Source organism: Halichoeres trimaculatus, unplaced genomic scaffold (genome assembly GCF_033239565.1).
Source record: "Halichoeres trimaculatus isolate MK-OKI-2021-1 unplaced genomic scaffold, fHalTri1.1 fHalTri1_scaffold_23, whole genome shotgun sequence".
Classification (NCBI taxonomy): domain Eukaryota; kingdom Metazoa; phylum Chordata; class Actinopteri; order Labriformes; family Labridae; genus Halichoeres; species Halichoeres trimaculatus.
Window position 1 is genome coordinate 1,970,871 of NW_027437201.1, and position 16,173 is coordinate 1,987,043.

Below are 16,173 nucleotides of genomic sequence, written 5' to 3' on the forward strand. Positions count from 1 at the left end.
CATAGCCGTGTTAGATTGCTACTGAGGAATGTGTATTTTTATGGTCTTCAAAAGAAATATGCGTGGAAGTCATCGCTACAGTTACACTAATATGAACAATCAAAGTCGTTTTCTGTTTCTGTGTTCCGTCGGTTTAAACGCTTGATTCCCCTTTTGTTATTGTTCTAGGAAACCAGCAGCCCGTCTTTTCCTTGTTTTACGGTAATTGTGTGCTTTACCGGAAGTCGACGTGACAACTTCCCTAGCAACAAGAAGCTTACTGTTCTCGGCATGCTGTGGGTGTAGCATGTCTCGCTAAATGTATCCACGACTAATGTTTTTTCTTTATACCATTGAATTATTTTTCCAACACTGTTGGCTTTTTTGTTTACTGTAATGGCTCTTGAGTTGTATCGAGTGACGTAGGAGATAACATTAGCCATGTAGTTAGCCCGTTAGCCTGACTTTGTTGCACTTCTTCAAGACTTTACCCTGTCCGTCAGTCTGACAGGATGGATTCCCGCTTGTGGTGCCGTTTGGTTTGTGTCTTGTTGTGTAGACAGCTGGCACACGCAGTCACAGACTTGGGGGTCACTTCCACCGTCTCCCCTAGTCCCACAGATAGGGGATCTCTCAGCACAGAGACCTTCACTCCTTCTGAAGGTTCAGAAACAGATGAGTCGACCACTATCGGTACCACTGAGGCCGGCTTCGTGGACTCCACTCTGGACCCAATGGTAACCACGACAATGGCAGTGTCTGAGGCTCCCACGGATGTCCCCGAAACCCTGTCTCCAGCAACCAGCAAACCGGTCATAATATCACATGGTAACTGTGCCGGACCAACTTTTTGAATTCAGACTGGATATTTGCTACAGATGCCTGGATATCAACCTTAATATCCAAAATAAACATTTATATCTGCAGAATTTGTTTAAGGAAAACTCCTGTGTCCTATTTGAAATATCTCGTTCATCATAGTTGTTGCTGGCAAAACCTTGGGCCTGTCTAAATGGAAGATGATTCCAATAACCCATAATGTGAACTTTTATTGAGGTGTAAAAATATTCATACGGCAGTTTATTGCGATACTCTGACCTCTGATACAATATCAATATTTTAACTCTGAATATCAGTATTTAAAAAAAAAAGAAAAAAAAAAAAGAATAAAACAGCCGAGTTAGAATTAAAATAGATTTCAGCACTGCCACTGCGGCAGATGGCGCTGAAGATCTACTTCACTGTATGTTGCCGACAGACTTCACAATAAATATAACCTCTAATTATATTTAAATTATTCTATATCTAAACTTGGCAATATAGGTTTGGATGCTGTAGACATTTTTTTTCTAACTATTTTTGGGTCAGTTGGTGTAAGATTATTTTAAGTTTAATTTTTCAATGTGTAGTAGACTGATAAAATCATATTCATAGCAACTTCGTTACACAATTTTAGATTTTTTAGAAGAAACACTGGTTAAACCAATTGACATTTTCAACTACACCAACTGACCACCTGTTTTACCCAATTATTATTATTATTATTTTTTTCAACATTAGCCGATTGTCACTGTAGCTTAAATGACAAACTTGATGCACTTTATGGTTTGAGTATAAAGTGTATGTGTGTATGACTGCTTTTGACTTTCAGTATGTCAAAAACAAAATGTAAAAGTTGTTTTCCATCAAAGAGTGTGACCTAATTTGTCTTTTCAGTTTTAACTAATATTGTGTGATTTACATGAACATCAGCTCTATTTTTTCCTTAGTTCACTGTGTAGAATATCACAATATTTCACAATATTGTGATATTGTGGTACATCATGATACTGTCGTATGGTGATGAGTACTTTAAAATGAGGTTCTTGCCAATACTCCAACCTAATTCTTTGATTGTTTTCAGGTTTCTTGTTACTTGTTTAAAGACAAATGCACAAAGTGGCTCTCTAAGTCTAATAATATATTTGAATAAAAAAAAAAACTGCAAACATATTGATACAAAATGTAATTATAGGCAGGTGTCGTCACAAACTATTTTTCTCATAAAATCCTGGTAGTGTCAAACTTAACTGTTTGTCATCATTACTTTGGAATCCTTCCCCAGGCTGAGGAGTTTACTTTGTTTAAGTAAACTAAGTGATATTTGTAATGCACATGTCAGCCGCCGCTCATCCCATGTGATTTCTTTGTTCTTCCGTTCTGTTATTTGTGAAATTTGGACACAAACTCCTTCTTGGTAATGATAAACATGTCTTAAAACCAAAGTGCAAAGTCTTACTTGTCCTGACTAACATGTCTCTTGTTGTTATCCAGGTTGTCTCTGTGACCTGACTCCTGATTTTTGTGACATTGGATGCTGCTGTGACATGGTGGATTGTAGCATTGCAAACTTGAGCACCGTCTTCACTGCATGTCCACAGACAGCCATGTAAGTCTAACATATTTAAAACTTGAAAGATCTCTTTCTTCCCTTTTTTAATTTTCAAACTATCATTTTACAGCTCAGGAGTCTGTATAGAGAAATGGCTGATGTTCCGAGCTAATGTGGATTCATCTCTTGTTACTGTGACTGACTCGTTGTTTTGTGTCAGGCCTCAAGGTACGTATTTTCCTGAGAAGTCCAAAATAAAAAGCCATTTCTCCACTATCACAAGGGAATATTTACAAACAATATGACAAGAAGAACCTGTGTGTATCATTTCCTCATCCTCTATGAAACTCCTGAAGATGAAACTCCACAGTCTCTCCCAGCTCTGCCTCAGCTTCCAGCTGTAGAGGACTCATACCATTTCTCACTGCCAGCACCACTGAGCAGCAGCTACAGCAGAGATTTCTACCGGGTAAATAGACATGCATCTTCTTAGCTGTGAAGAAGAAGGAATTATATATTTGAGTGTAACAATATGCGTATAACCCTTCATATAGGCTGATGATGTCATCCAGACCTATTTCAACAATTCCTCGATGCGGGGTCTTCTTCGTCAGCCATCTCCAGGGGCTGCTGCTGATTTTTGTGTCAACCGCAATCCTGCAAGTATGTACTCTATTTATAATATTCAGCCACACAGGTTGCATGTCAGGGCACGCATGTAATACAACAAGCAGCTCTGCCATGTCATGAGTAACAGTAAGGTGACTGTGAACGCCGCTTTGACTGGAGGACCATATTGTCATTCATCAGGATTTTTAGTCCCTGAAGCACTCTCTGTACTTATCCCTGCACAAATTTCATTTTTCTACATATGATTTTTCCTCATAAAGACAGGCACTACGTTATACGTTTATATAAAGGTTACCCACTGAGCAAGGAAGCGTTCAAAGGTTGTCCTTTCAGCGTCATTATTGGACATCTTACTTTGGTCTCCTGAAGGTGCAGACTGTTTCTCCAAACCATGTCTTTTTTTCTGACGTCTACTGAATGTCCATTTATCATGTCTATAGTACCTCAGTATAGGAGCTAAGAGAAAAAAAATCCTAAACCATGCCAGGTCTCAAACCAGCATCCCTGCAGTTTCAAAACCAAGTTCCTATGAACTGAGCTATTGTTACTTCTGCTGTTGCTGCGGGCATAACAGGCATTTTTTGATCCTCCTTCTAGTTTCTGTGTCTAGTTCAATTTCTGAAGGTGCAGACTGTTCCTGTTCATTTTCCATTTGCTTCTTTAATTTTCTCAGCATCAAATGGTAACTGTAAATACAGACAAAACATTTCCACTTCAAAGCTGCTGCTGAGCCAAATGAAGCTACAGGAAAATTAATCGCTAAAGGAAAACACATCAGCATTTTAGAATGGAAAACAGGAAATGGAATCAAACAAGCAAAATATTACCTTGATTCAAAACCAAAGTTTAAAGTTAAACGTTCAAAAATTGTGTTAAGGGGCGTCTCTTTGCACAGTGGGCTCAGTCGCTCACTCCTGCTTAGACGTCCACTTGACGTCCAAAAGCAGACGTCAGATGTCATACTTCTAATGTTTAGTGGGGAAGATTTATGCTTTTACATGACAAAAAAGAAGCAGCTTTACTTCCCCCAAACCTTTTCTGTCTTTTCACAGAGTTCCTGAGGTCTGTGTCCCTGTCTTGCTCCCGAATGTTGACCACTGAGTCATGCTCCACAGACCCAACTCTCAATGCCAAGTCCTACCTCTCTGACCTGAGTTTGATCAAGGTCAGCATGGCAGCCTTCGGTCAAACTGTCCTGAAACTCATCAATAGTTTTAAACAATTCCTTAAGAATCAGCTAACCATACATTTTTATTACAGATCCCAGTTATTGAGTCTGCACAGGTGTCAGATTTGCTGGTAAGCTTCCCTTACAGCCAGAAGTTTTCACCGTAACCTTCAGACATGCTGTCATGTCTGGATCCTCCACCTCTGTGCAAACGGATAAATGCTCACAACACACATGAAGCTGCCTGCACACACAATAAAATTAGATGTTAGAGGTTATGATTGGTTATTGATCATTAAAATGGATCTTTTAGCTCACCTTTAATGTCATTAAAAATATGTTTTCCTCAAAAGTCATGTGTTTTCTACAGGTCCCAATAACTCCTCTGGCTGAATGGCCTGCACCAAGTTACCAAAACAACTCCTGTGTTAATGTGGTGAAAAAGGTGAGTAAATGACAGTTTTAGATTTTAGACTAAAAATGAACAAATTGGTCAGACTCTCCCTTTTTCTTGGATTCTCCTTCAGGTGGAGTTTGTCATAGGATACACAGGCAGAGGGGAGCTCACAGCTGCTACAGTAAATGTAACCTTGACTGAAGTGGATCCAGATCAGATTCTGTTGCAGACTCACTCTGTGCATTTTAAGGTAGAGCCAGAATATGAGTCACCAACTGACCAATCATTTCAAAAACACATCAATAATTAATTAACTTATTGCTTCATTTTGTTCTCCACCAGTTGATGGCTACAAGTCCCAGGCCAGCTGCAGTGGCTCCTGCACTTGGACTCCCCATAGGATCTCCAGTGGTTGGTGACTTCAATGAAGAAGTAAAGCCTGTATCCTTAAAAAAAATCATTTTAAACGTACAATTCTCTTCATTTGAGTCGACCATAAGCCAAATTTCCTTGACAAAGACTTAGCTTACCACTTTGGGGTTGCCACAGGGTGGAGAGTGCTCTGCTGACCCCAGTACACGAGCACCTGTACTCTTCACACACAACTCCATTAGTGGTTGCATATTCCGGTACATTCCTGTTCTGCCGCTCTGTAATCTCCTTGTTGTTTCTGTAGTAGCCAAAAATTAAGATTTTTTTTTTTTCTGTGTGTCGTAAAGATCAGCAGCCAATGACTGCTCAGAGCTGCGGTCCCACATTTATGGGGTCTTGCAGGGACTTTCTACTCCTGACCTGATCGCCATGAACTCGGGCTCACAACCAGACTGGGCCAGGGTTATCACCCAGGAGTGTCCTGTCAGCCTGCAGGTACAACAGTGGGGTGGCTGTGGCTCAGTGGTGGAGTGGGTCGTTTCTCATGTTGAAAGTTTGGGGTTTAGTATATTAGGATCTTAGACTTTACACTTCCTGATCTGTCCCTCTGGATGGTGGGACTTGGAGATCTTTGCTCTAACACAGTTCCATGAAAAGCTGTTGCTTTAACCATGCTTTAACAGACTGCTGAACCAAAGTAAATACAGCCTCTTAGTTCACAAACATGAAACAGTTTAAACTTAAGCTGAAACCTACTTTCTTCCTTCCAGCCAGCAGGGGGTGCTCCTCTTTTTTAAAACATGGGTCTGATTCTGTGGAACAATTTGAGCTCACAAAACACAGTGCTATTATTTTAAATTTCCCATTCACACCACATTCATATACTGACAGCAGCGTCTACTCATCAGTTTTTTTCTAATCCTGTAATTACACACCTGCTCACACACCAGTGGCACAGCATGGGGGGTAGGGTTAGGGTTAAATGGGTTGCTACTTAGATACAGCCACCCCCTATCCTTCCTCTTAGTAAGTTTTACTCCAGTATCTATTCCGATGCCTATAAATGATAACTCGTGGTTCCAGAACATGACTGCATATTAAACCTCAAAGAGTGTTTGCACTGACGTCACAGTTTGGGAAGTTACCTGGATGTGCGGCCATATTGGAGGCACACAAACGTAAACACTGAATGGACAGAAATAGAAGTGTGTGGTAAAATATGATCTTATGTCTGCTCCGCCAACAAATGTGAAAAACTTATTGCAAAGACTTAGCCAGCAAGAAGAAGAGAGATATTTTGAAAAATTACGCCTAATAAGCGGGAGAGACCCATACAAGGAGTTAGCAACTTAATCATTATCCACCTATAGGTTTGAATACATACATGTTACAGCTATTCTTTTCATGGAAGAGGGGCTCCACATAATGAATGATATTCTTTAAAAGGGCTGACTTTCAGGCACTTTAAAAAAAGCCCCTTTAACAACACTGAGTTTTTACCAATGTACTATTTATTGCTGTGAATAACCTCTCAATCAAATTTATATTCTGTCATAATATATTTACTTTGACCAAAGTGTGATTTTAAGATGCTATGGATAGACAACAGAAAATGCTGTGAACAGACAAAAATGTTGTTCCCAAGATTATTACCATGAAAATCCTGAAGGAGTTAAGCTAGCCACAGTCTCCTCTGTTCTTTTCACAGCTGTTTGCACTCCTCACCCTGATGTGCGATGATTTTTGGTAGTCAAAGGTATGAGATGTTTTTCCTGGTCCGACCGATTAATGAAGCAAAAATCGCAGCGACAATAGACAGTTTTGTGCGATAGTAATCCTTTATACCTGCAAGTTTAACTCATTCTGCTGTGAGAGTGCCTCCAACAAGGCTGAGCTTGAGGCGATGACATCATGTGAAAACACTACGCTTCAAAAGGAGAATTACTACAGACACTCCTCATGAATGAAAAGTGCTCTATCTTTTTAAACTATCTATTTTTATGTTCCATCTTCAGGAAACGTGTGAGTCGGGCTGTCTCCTTCCAAACTCTCTTTCTATACAAGTGCTGTGGGCTCGCCAGGGTCTCCTCCACCTTCCACAGAACTACATCCTCGGAGCCAAGTACATTTTCCACTGTCGGAAAATAAAGGTATGTTCTCTAATGTTAAAATAATCAATCTGAGTGCAGCAGGTTATGGAGTACTAATAGTGCCAAAATTTAATAAATAAATAATCAAATAGTTAAACAATGAAATGTCATGAATTATTTAATATTGGAAATAAATTGGTAAATATATAAGCAGATATGTAAATAAGTATATGATTTTTTTTAAATTAATAACACAAATGTGTCATTTAATAATTAAATAATTGTGTCATTAATTATTTAAAGTGTTAATTTGTCTTATGTAAAACCAGATTTAATTATTCAGTTAATTATTTCATGTTTCCTGCTCCATAGCAGATGATTAAACTTTCATGAAAACATCCTCCTCTTGATTTTTCAGTGTCCTCTGATATCTGCTCTGGCTCTGACCACAGAGGTGACGTTTGTGGATACTACCGTTTATCCAGAGCCCCCTTTGGGTTTGCCACAGCCTAACTGGAAATTTCCATTTGGTTTCTTCACCAGAGGCTCTGCAGAGCTGGACGGACACTTTACTCCCAGTGCCAGTGACAGGGTCACACAGAGTTTAATGCTGTTAACAGTAACGTTACTAACTGGATTAGAAATCTCCTTCAGGTAGCTGGATTCTGGTTAAAGTTAGTTTTAAATGAATGAAGGCCAAGCAGGGAATATTTGGGTATTTTTTCACAACATTAAAATATAAAATGCATTTTATTATTCTTCTGTTGACTTTGTAAATAAATACATGTTTTACAAGACATTTGGATGATGGGTCATCATTTCACTGAGGTAGAGACACATTATTTGGACACAGCTCCTCCTCTGGCTCCTCTTTTTTGTCCGTTTTGTTTCTGTGAAATCTCCTCTCCCTCTGTTCTGAGTGCCGTACGTAGTTCAACAGATGGACGATTGCAGCTGGAGTTATACCCTGCAGACGGGTTGCAGCTCCCAGCTGTAACACAGAGCATAACATAAGTTGTTTATTGTTAAGTTTTAAGTATAGAAATATGAAAACAGAAAAAAACCTGCTCGTTCAGACTCACAGTGCTGGGTCGAACTCTGTCCAAAATCTCTCTGACTTCCTGGGACAAAGGCACCCGTGGAGAGAAATAGTCCAGATCCTGTGGAAGAGTCATGCTCTCCTCTCTCTGAATTCTCTCTACCTCTTTCTTCTGCAGGTCACAGTGAGGCTGGTACACAGCTGAAAACACCAGGAGATATCATTTATTGAGGAATAATAAGTTATGGTATGATTGTAGCTTAAGAGAAAAGAGAAAACAGACGGCTCTACAGCTCACAGGAGCCAGAGTCAGACTTTACCCTCTATTTTGAGTCTTTGTCCAAACTCCATGTAAGGTGAAAGGCATTCTGGGAAGACTGATGCCAACATGTCAAAGGTAACATCCTTGTACTGCAGCAGATCTACGCCTCTGAAAAAAGAAGTCACACAGCAACAGTCAAGTTCCAAAATCAGTCACTGGTGTGACCCTCCCCACTCCCACAGACCCAACGCTTACGTTATGGTGGTGGTCTTAGCCTCGCTCACGCTGAGGTTAGGGAGTATTTCCCTCCATTTGGGGCCTGACAGAGCCAGAGCCTGCAGTGCTGCCAGAGCATCCTGCAGCGTGTCTCTCACCCTCACAGCCTCCTGGTAGCGAAGGGGAGACACACATCCCACCTCCTCAAATCCTGGGGGAGAAAAAAAAGAAGTGGGACCTCTCATGAATCAAAAAACGCCTGGGTGAAGGGGAGAGTGACAACGAGTCACATGCTTAATACATCAACAGGAACAAAATTGAAAGACCCACGAATCAGGGCGTACGTGAAAAACAGGATTGGATATTAAAGATCAACTATGGACACTAAAAGACAATGCCTCACGTGAAAACAAAATTGGACATTAAAGCTCAACTATGGACACTAAAAGACAATGAATAATTACGCCGAACTTCTGTAAATGGAATAAAATTTATATTACTCTGATGATATGTGGAAAAGAGGAGACTAAATATTGAGTAAACGAGGACGGGACTAGATAAGCTCTGCTTCTCCTGTCTTCCCTTTCAGACATGTACAATGTGATCATCTATTGACAATGTGTGATGTTGTATATGTGTGCTGACATGACAGAAATAAAATAAAATAAAATAAAATAAAATAAAATAAAATAAAATAAAATAAAATAAAATAAAATTCAATTCAATTCAACAAGGAAGTTAACATCAAAGTCATACACAACTAAACAATCAATAAATCAATTAAGGCAGCTAGTCAGGCAACTCTTTAGCTGTAGGAGGAACCCACTAAACTGTAGACGCCTGATGGACATGCAGATCAAGTCAGTGTCACGTCTGTCAGTTACAGACTAATTCTGGACGTCTACGTAATGTTCAGATCAGCTGTTTGGACGTCTGACCCTGACCGCACTTGGACGTCAATATGCAGTTCAACATTTGACGACTGAGTAGGAGTGAGTGGGTGAGTGAGCCCGCTGTGCAACCTCATTTTGGGATATCTAATTTTAAACATCGGTTCTAAATCCAAGTAATATTTTGATAGTAATATTAATAATAAATAAAATAAATTTTATTTATAGAGCGCTTTTCAAGAACTCAAAGACACTTTGCAGGGTAGACAATGATAAAGTGCAAGTCAAAAACAAATACAAATTTACAAAAAAGTGAAGTAGTGCAATATGAGCATAGAAACACAAAACAAAAACCGTTAAAAAGTGCATGGAGAAAGCAAGGTCAAGAAGGTCATGTCTGTAAGGTAAGAGGAGGCCTGGTTGTGGAGTCACCCTCTGGGTGAGTAGGAGGATTTTGAATATGATTCGGTATGGGACAGGAACCCAGTGGAGGTTTTGAAGAATAGGAGTGATGTGGCCACAGAACTGGGTACAGGTGAGGAGGAGGGCGGCAGAGTTTTGAATGTACCGAAGTTGATTGAGGAGGTTAGTGGTTGTGCCAAAAAGGATGCTGTCACTGAAGCGTGACGTAATAAAAGCATGGATGATGGTTTCAGCTGCAGGGGAAAGAGAGGGGAGAAGACGGGCGATGTTCTTGAGTTGGAGGAAGGCTGTTTTTGCGGCTGCTTTGAAGTGTTGGGAGAGGATGAGCTTATAGCTGAAGATGACTCCAAGGTTCCAGTAGTAGGACAAGGGTGAGAGGGTGGAGTTGTGAAAGGAGAGGTGAAAGTCTTTGGTTGTGGAAGTTGAGGGAATTTGGACCTGTTAGGAGAATTTCAGATTCAGAGCAGATGAGTTTGAGAAAATTAGTTTGCAACCAGGAGCTGATGTCAGACAAGTGTTTTGTTTGTTTGTTTCCATTTCCTGTTTTCCATCCTAAAATGTTGATGTGTTTTCCTGTAGAGGTTAATTTTCCTGTAGCTTCATTTGGCTCAGCAGCAGCTTTGAAGTGGAAATGTATATAACGCCTTTGTCTGTGTTTTAAGTTACCCTCTGCGGCTGAGAAAATCAAATGCTACGGGAAAATGAACAGGAACAGTCTGACACCTTCAGAAACTGGACTACAGTTTACAGTTAGACACAGGAACTAGAAGGAGGATCAAAACAATGAGAATGATTAAATGGTGCAGTGGCTGCAGTAGAGACAATAGCTCAGTTTATAGGGACGTGGCTTTGAAACTGGGGGGGTGCTGGTTCAAAGCCTGGTATGGACAAAGATTTTGACTGTCTCTTTGCGTAGTGGGTAGCTCTTAAACAAAGGGACCGTGGACGTTACAACGGACGTCAGCAAAAGACGTGGAAAAGACGTCCTTTGAACGTCTCTTTGTCCAATTAAAAAACAGGTCTTAATGCAGGTCTCTGCATTGGCTGCCTGTTTCTTTTAAGATAGATTTTAAGATTCTTTTACCGGTTTTTAAAGCTCTAAATGGTCTTAGTCCTTCATATTTATCAGATTTGCTTTATCGTATGAGCCCATTAGAGCCATCAGGTCTTCAGGAAGCTCTTTGTTAACAGTTCCCAAAGTTAACACAAAAACCAACGGTGAGGCATCTTTTTACTATTATGGCCCCCCACTTATGGAACAGCCTACCTGAAGACCTAAGGGCTGCATCTAATGTTAAAGTCTTTAAAAAAAAACTCAAAACCTACCTTTTGAGTCGAGCTTTTACCTGAATTATCTTTTAGTGTTTTATTTGTTTTAAGTACAGACCACTTTTTATTATTTTATCTTGTCTCATTTTTTATCTTTTCTTTTTAAAATCTTTTCTATTTTCCTTATTTTCTTCTCTAGTTTTCTGTTTATTCCCCATTTATTTATCACTATATATATATATATATATATATATATATATATATATATATATATATATATATATATATATATACAATTAATTTCAAGTATTTTTTATTTTCAATTTTTAAAAATAATTTTCTTCTTCTATTTTATAATATATATAAAACTTTATACTTTTAACCTAACCTCCAGTGTTTTCTCATTTTTAAACCTTTAAGACAGCGTTTCCTCAGTACGTACTGGGTACAGCAGTGTGCTTTGTTATTGTCTTTTATCTATGTTGCTTTTTATCGGTGCTGTGTGTGGATTGGTGAGTGGGTGGGTTCCGGGGCTGGGTGGAGTGGGTTTGTGTTATATGTCCTTCATTTAATTCATTTGTCTGTTTGTAAAGCACTTTGTGCTACATTTTATTTGTATGAAAAGTACTATATAAATAAATTCTGATTGATTGATTGAATGCAAGGAAGTATAAGCACTCAGAAAAAAGTATGTTTCTCAAAAATATTTCACCAAAGTAGCTGAAACTATACCCACCTTTCAGAGTGAGGCGCAGGTCAGCATTGTCTGGTCTGAGAGAGGTTCGAAACTCAGCTCGGCTGGTAAACATACGGTATGGCTCTGTGACTCCCCGACTCACCAGATCATCGATGAGAACTCCAATATAACTCTCTGTTCGTGACAGTGATAGTGTAGGCAAAGAGAGTGCAAGACGAGCAGCATTGACCCCCGCCCACAGACCCTGGAAGACAAAAACAGTTTAGACTGAGTCAGTTATCAACATCTCACGTCACTCATGTAGCTCACGGTGAGATCACAGCTACCTGTGCAGCTGCCTCCTCATATCCTGTGGTTCCATTTATCTGGCCGGCCAAAAAAAGACCTTGGGTGCTTTTTACTTGCAGGGCCGGGCTCAGCTGGGTGGGACACACAAAGTCGTACTGTACACCATAACCTGCAGGGCACAACAAATTCAGGCAGCTCTTTACCTTCCCATCATTTATCTTCAGCTGTACATCAGCAGGAATAGTGGTCAGTATGTAGGCAGTCCACAAAGGTTCATTTGTTCTGACACCTTATGAAACATAGCACAAATACTCATAAAATCACGCTGGTCTACTTTTAGCACTTTGAGAGTGTACCAGGTGTGTGGATCTCAGCTCCGTGCATGGCAGGGATTTCTCTGATGAGGCGGAGCTGCATTTCAGGGGGCATTGTCATGGACAGACCCTGAGGATACAGAAGGTCAGAGGTCAGTCCCTCAGGTTCCAGCCACACCTGGTGCCGTCTGCCTGGGAAGCGGAGAACTCGTGACTCTATAGAGGGGCAGTATCTGTGAGAGACAGAGGACAGGATCTGAGATTTAAACCAAACCGAACAATGTTTGGCATCAACGTCCAGTGTGTGTGCGAGTGCGTGTATGTGTGTATGTACCTGGGGCCCTTGGTGTCCTGCTGTATGTGACAGTTGAGATGGAGACTCTCCCTGACCACTCTATCTACACCTGGTGTAGTAAAGGTCAGGTAGCAAGGTAGCTGCTCCTCAGGCTAAGGAAGAAGGAAGTTCAGAATAAGATTACTACATCTACAAAAAGACTAATCTGGAAGAAAATACTGATTTTAATTCTGTGTGGATGGATTCATTTAACTGACAACGTGCAATCTCAATATACATGCTTGATATGTGGCAAAACATTAGCAAACAAACAAAAAACAATTGGTTGAGACATATCAACAATATGATGTTAATTTAATTATTATTTTAAGAATTAAAAAAATGTGAAATATAATTAGTTTTTTTTTTAACTTTTGTATTTTTTTTGAATTTCAAGATTGCTTTGAATTGTTGGATTTTTTTTCACTTTTTGCAATTTTTGTAGTTTTCAAAACTTTTTTAAATTTTGCAACTTTTTGGGAATTTCAAATTTTTGCACATTTATTAATTCTTTTGTTTTTATTTTTCCAGCAAATTAAATATAATTCCTTTTTTTAATATTTACAAATTTATTAGAAATAAAAAAAACGAAGACATCACGTTCAATTTTATAAATTTAAGAAAGCTTCCCGTTTAGAAAATTATTCACTAGATTTTTAGTATGTATAGAATTCTAAACACTTTATTGTCTCTATTGTGAAGATTGAGGAGAATTTTCAGCTCCAAAATGACTTTAATTCAGGTGAGCTGAGGTGAAATGGCTCCTATGACAGTAAAGGTTGCAGACCCCTGATCTACACAAATGAAGCTCAGGGCTCCTTTTATCAAAGTTGTGAAAGCACTGTTCAAGCATTTCACAGAGTTTCTGCCACATGACCATCCTTTCAACAAACCGAAGACTTTTAAAGGACAGAACATGCTTAATACACCACAGGTGTCATTACAGGTTTGCTAATGTCAGGATCAGCTGCTTTCATATTACCCCCAACAATAAACCTTCACTTTTTCAAAAAGCATGCACCTACAAGACATTCAGTCATTGTTCATCACTTGTGGTAAAACATCAATCAAATGAAAATAACTACAACAGCATAAAACTAAAAAATCAAAGACACATACCTTAAAAAAAAACAAGGATATGAATATTACCTTGCAGTGTGTGTGAGTATTAAGGAAGCTGAATGGAGTTGGTTTGGAGTCCGGAGGATGAATGGTGGCCTGTGAGAGATCCACTGAGTCCTTCACAATCCTGGGAGGGGTCCCAGTCCTCAGCCTTCCAATCCTCAGCCCAAGTCTCTCCTTCAGCGTACTTGACAGCCCAGGACCTGAAGGAGCATCTCCGATTCTACCCCCAGGTGACGTGGTTTGGCCCATGAACAGAGAGCCCGATAAAAAGGTGCCAGTTGTGAGAACCACGGAGCGGGCTGAGATCAGGCGGCTTCCATTTGCTGAAACAGAAATGTATTTTCTGAGGGTGCATTTTGAAAACTTGCTAACATTAAGATTTATATTAATATCAATCTGAACATTCTCTTTACAAATTTGTCCTATGGCACGGAACAGATAAATGAGTCACACAGGAAAGAAAATTAATATCCCTGAGAAATTTTGCCTGAACTGTTCAGGACAAGTGTTGTTTCACCACACTAATATATAGGGATTAGAAGAATAATATGTATCTTCATGTAAGATAAACAAATGAATAAAAGTGTTTCTAGAGCTCAGTTTAAAAAACTCAAATTTAGAAAGAAGCCAGAATGTACAAACAGTTGGTGCTAGGCATTTGACAAATTTCAGCTCCACATACAGAAAATAGAGTCACCTGATAAAGACACAAAGATTGAAACACAGGAAAAATAAACCTCGAAAGGCTTCAATAGTTGGGGAAAAAAGCAGTCGGGATTCTTGTCTACAAAACCTAATCATCAAAAGACAATTAACATCAATCAGTTGTAGTATGCTCCATACCGAGACGTATCCCTGTGATTCTGTGCTGCCCTGGCTGCTCAGAGTTTGGTTCTGACACCAGCAGGTCCTCCACTGAGCCCTCCACCACTGACAGCCTGGGAGTAGAAAGCAGCTGTGCCTGAACGAGTCACAGCAAACAAAAACTGTCAATGACATTGATTCAGCTTTGGTTCAGTTTCAGAAGTAAATGTACATGCACATACCTGGATAAATTCCCTGTAACGCTGGCGGTCAAGCTGAGCCCTTGGACCCCACACAGCAGGACCTTTTCTACGATTCAGGATGGAGAAATGGATCCCAGCCCAATCCCCTGCCAGACCACACAAACCATCCAGAGCATCTACCTCTTTCACCAGCTGACCCTTTCCTATCCCACCAAGAGATGGGTTACAGGACAGGGCACCTGGAAACAGGAAGGAGAGGAGAGAGCTAAAAAACTTCCAACCCTCGAGTGTGAGAGTTTGTTTGAGAGAGACCAACCTGAGCCTTTTCTCTTACCTATGGTTTGTATTTTCTGTGTGACCAGGAGTGTCTCAGCTCCCACTCTGGCTGCTGCTGCTGCCGCCTCAGTCCCAGCATGACCACCACCCACAACAATGACATCATACTGTTGTCGGGCAAGGTGACTAGCATGTCTGGACCCCAAAACCAGGAACCTCTGGATCGGGGGGAGCCTCTTGGCCAACATGGGAGATGCAAACCTGCTGGGCGAGTTATATGGTGGGAAAAGTAATGAACCTTTGTATGGTAGCAGACCAGAAGTTTAATCAATCATTTAAACAAAAGAAAATTGGGACTGTAACCCCCCCCCCCCCCCCCGTGTTGTATGACTGTGTGGACAGTCATACTGTTAGTTGGTATTAAGTGTTGGTTTGATGAAGTTATCTAAATCTTTAGAGACAACAGGATTGTGTTTCATTGTATTAATTTGAGGACAACTTGGTCCAACTAAAGAATGACATCTCAAAAACGAATAACCCTGATCGTGCGTACTTCGATCACAGAAATCTAACCACCTGAAGTGTTGGATGTACTCACAGTTTCTGCTGTAGGCAAATGATGGCTTCAGTGTCGCTGATGAGAGTGAGATCCAAAGAGGCGGATGTTAAACATTTGGTTGAATAGAAAAAGTCCTAACATATGTCCCACCAATGCTCTTTCCCCATGGAGGCTGCCATGCTGTCTGCAACTTTCAGTCGTAATTACTGTGGTGAAGGCGCACTGAAAAAACATTCTTGTGCAAGGTTCAGGGATAGCCTTCAGGTCCATTTTCAGAGGAAATGGCTTAGCTACTTATTTAGAGATGAATCCATGAATGAAGTTGTTGACCAAAGCTAAACACTGGCATGTCGGTACATTAAAATATACTGATGACATTGGTAATTATTGAGTGCGAAACTTTGAAACAAGCGATATTGATGTTTTCATTATGTGCCTGCCACGTGTACAGCAAATCAGCCACAGCT

At 40.1% G+C, this 16,173-nt stretch overlaps 2 protein-coding genes across 3 annotated transcripts; one reads left to right on the plus strand and one right to left on the minus strand.

The window, feature by feature from the left end:
* The first annotated feature begins 281 nt into the window (after positions 1 to 281).
* On the plus strand, positions 282 to 7,719 carry LOC141785628 (tectonic-3-like). The gene is made up of 14 exons (XM_074664062.1): positions 282 to 807; positions 2,293 to 2,407; positions 2,481 to 2,578; positions 2,707 to 2,819; positions 2,905 to 3,013; positions 4,033 to 4,145; positions 4,241 to 4,279; positions 4,519 to 4,593; positions 4,676 to 4,795; positions 4,888 to 4,986; positions 5,071 to 5,174; positions 5,265 to 5,412; positions 6,933 to 7,067; positions 7,426 to 7,719. The coding sequence occupies exons 1-14, from the start codon at positions 492 to 494 to the stop codon at positions 7,663 to 7,665; spliced, it is 1,824 nt and encodes a 607-aa protein (XP_074520163.1). The 5' UTR covers positions 282 to 491; the 3' UTR covers positions 7,666 to 7,719.
* Positions 7,720 to 7,725: 6 nt separating this feature from the next.
* On the minus strand, positions 7,726 to 16,163 carry mto1 (mitochondrial tRNA translation optimization 1). 2 transcript variants are annotated; one of them, XM_074664060.1, is made up of 13 exons: positions 15,746 to 16,163; positions 15,206 to 15,408; positions 14,911 to 15,110; positions 14,708 to 14,825; positions 13,889 to 14,187; positions 12,740 to 12,852; positions 12,448 to 12,638; positions 12,130 to 12,260; positions 11,843 to 12,047; positions 8,564 to 8,735; positions 8,367 to 8,476; positions 8,090 to 8,247; positions 7,726 to 7,998 (listed from the first exon to the last, which is right to left on the minus strand). In XM_074664060.1, the coding sequence occupies exons 2-13, from the start codon at positions 15,393 to 15,395 to the stop codon at positions 7,828 to 7,830; spliced, it is 2,058 nt and encodes a 685-aa protein (XP_074520161.1). In that variant the 5' UTR covers positions 15,396 to 15,408; positions 15,746 to 16,163; the 3' UTR covers positions 7,726 to 7,827. The 2 variants fall into 2 exon arrangements, with proteins under 2 accessions (XP_074520161.1, XP_074520162.1); XM_074664061.1 differs by having other exon boundaries at positions 15,206 to 15,411.
* Positions 16,164 to 16,173: the final 10 nt, after the last annotated feature.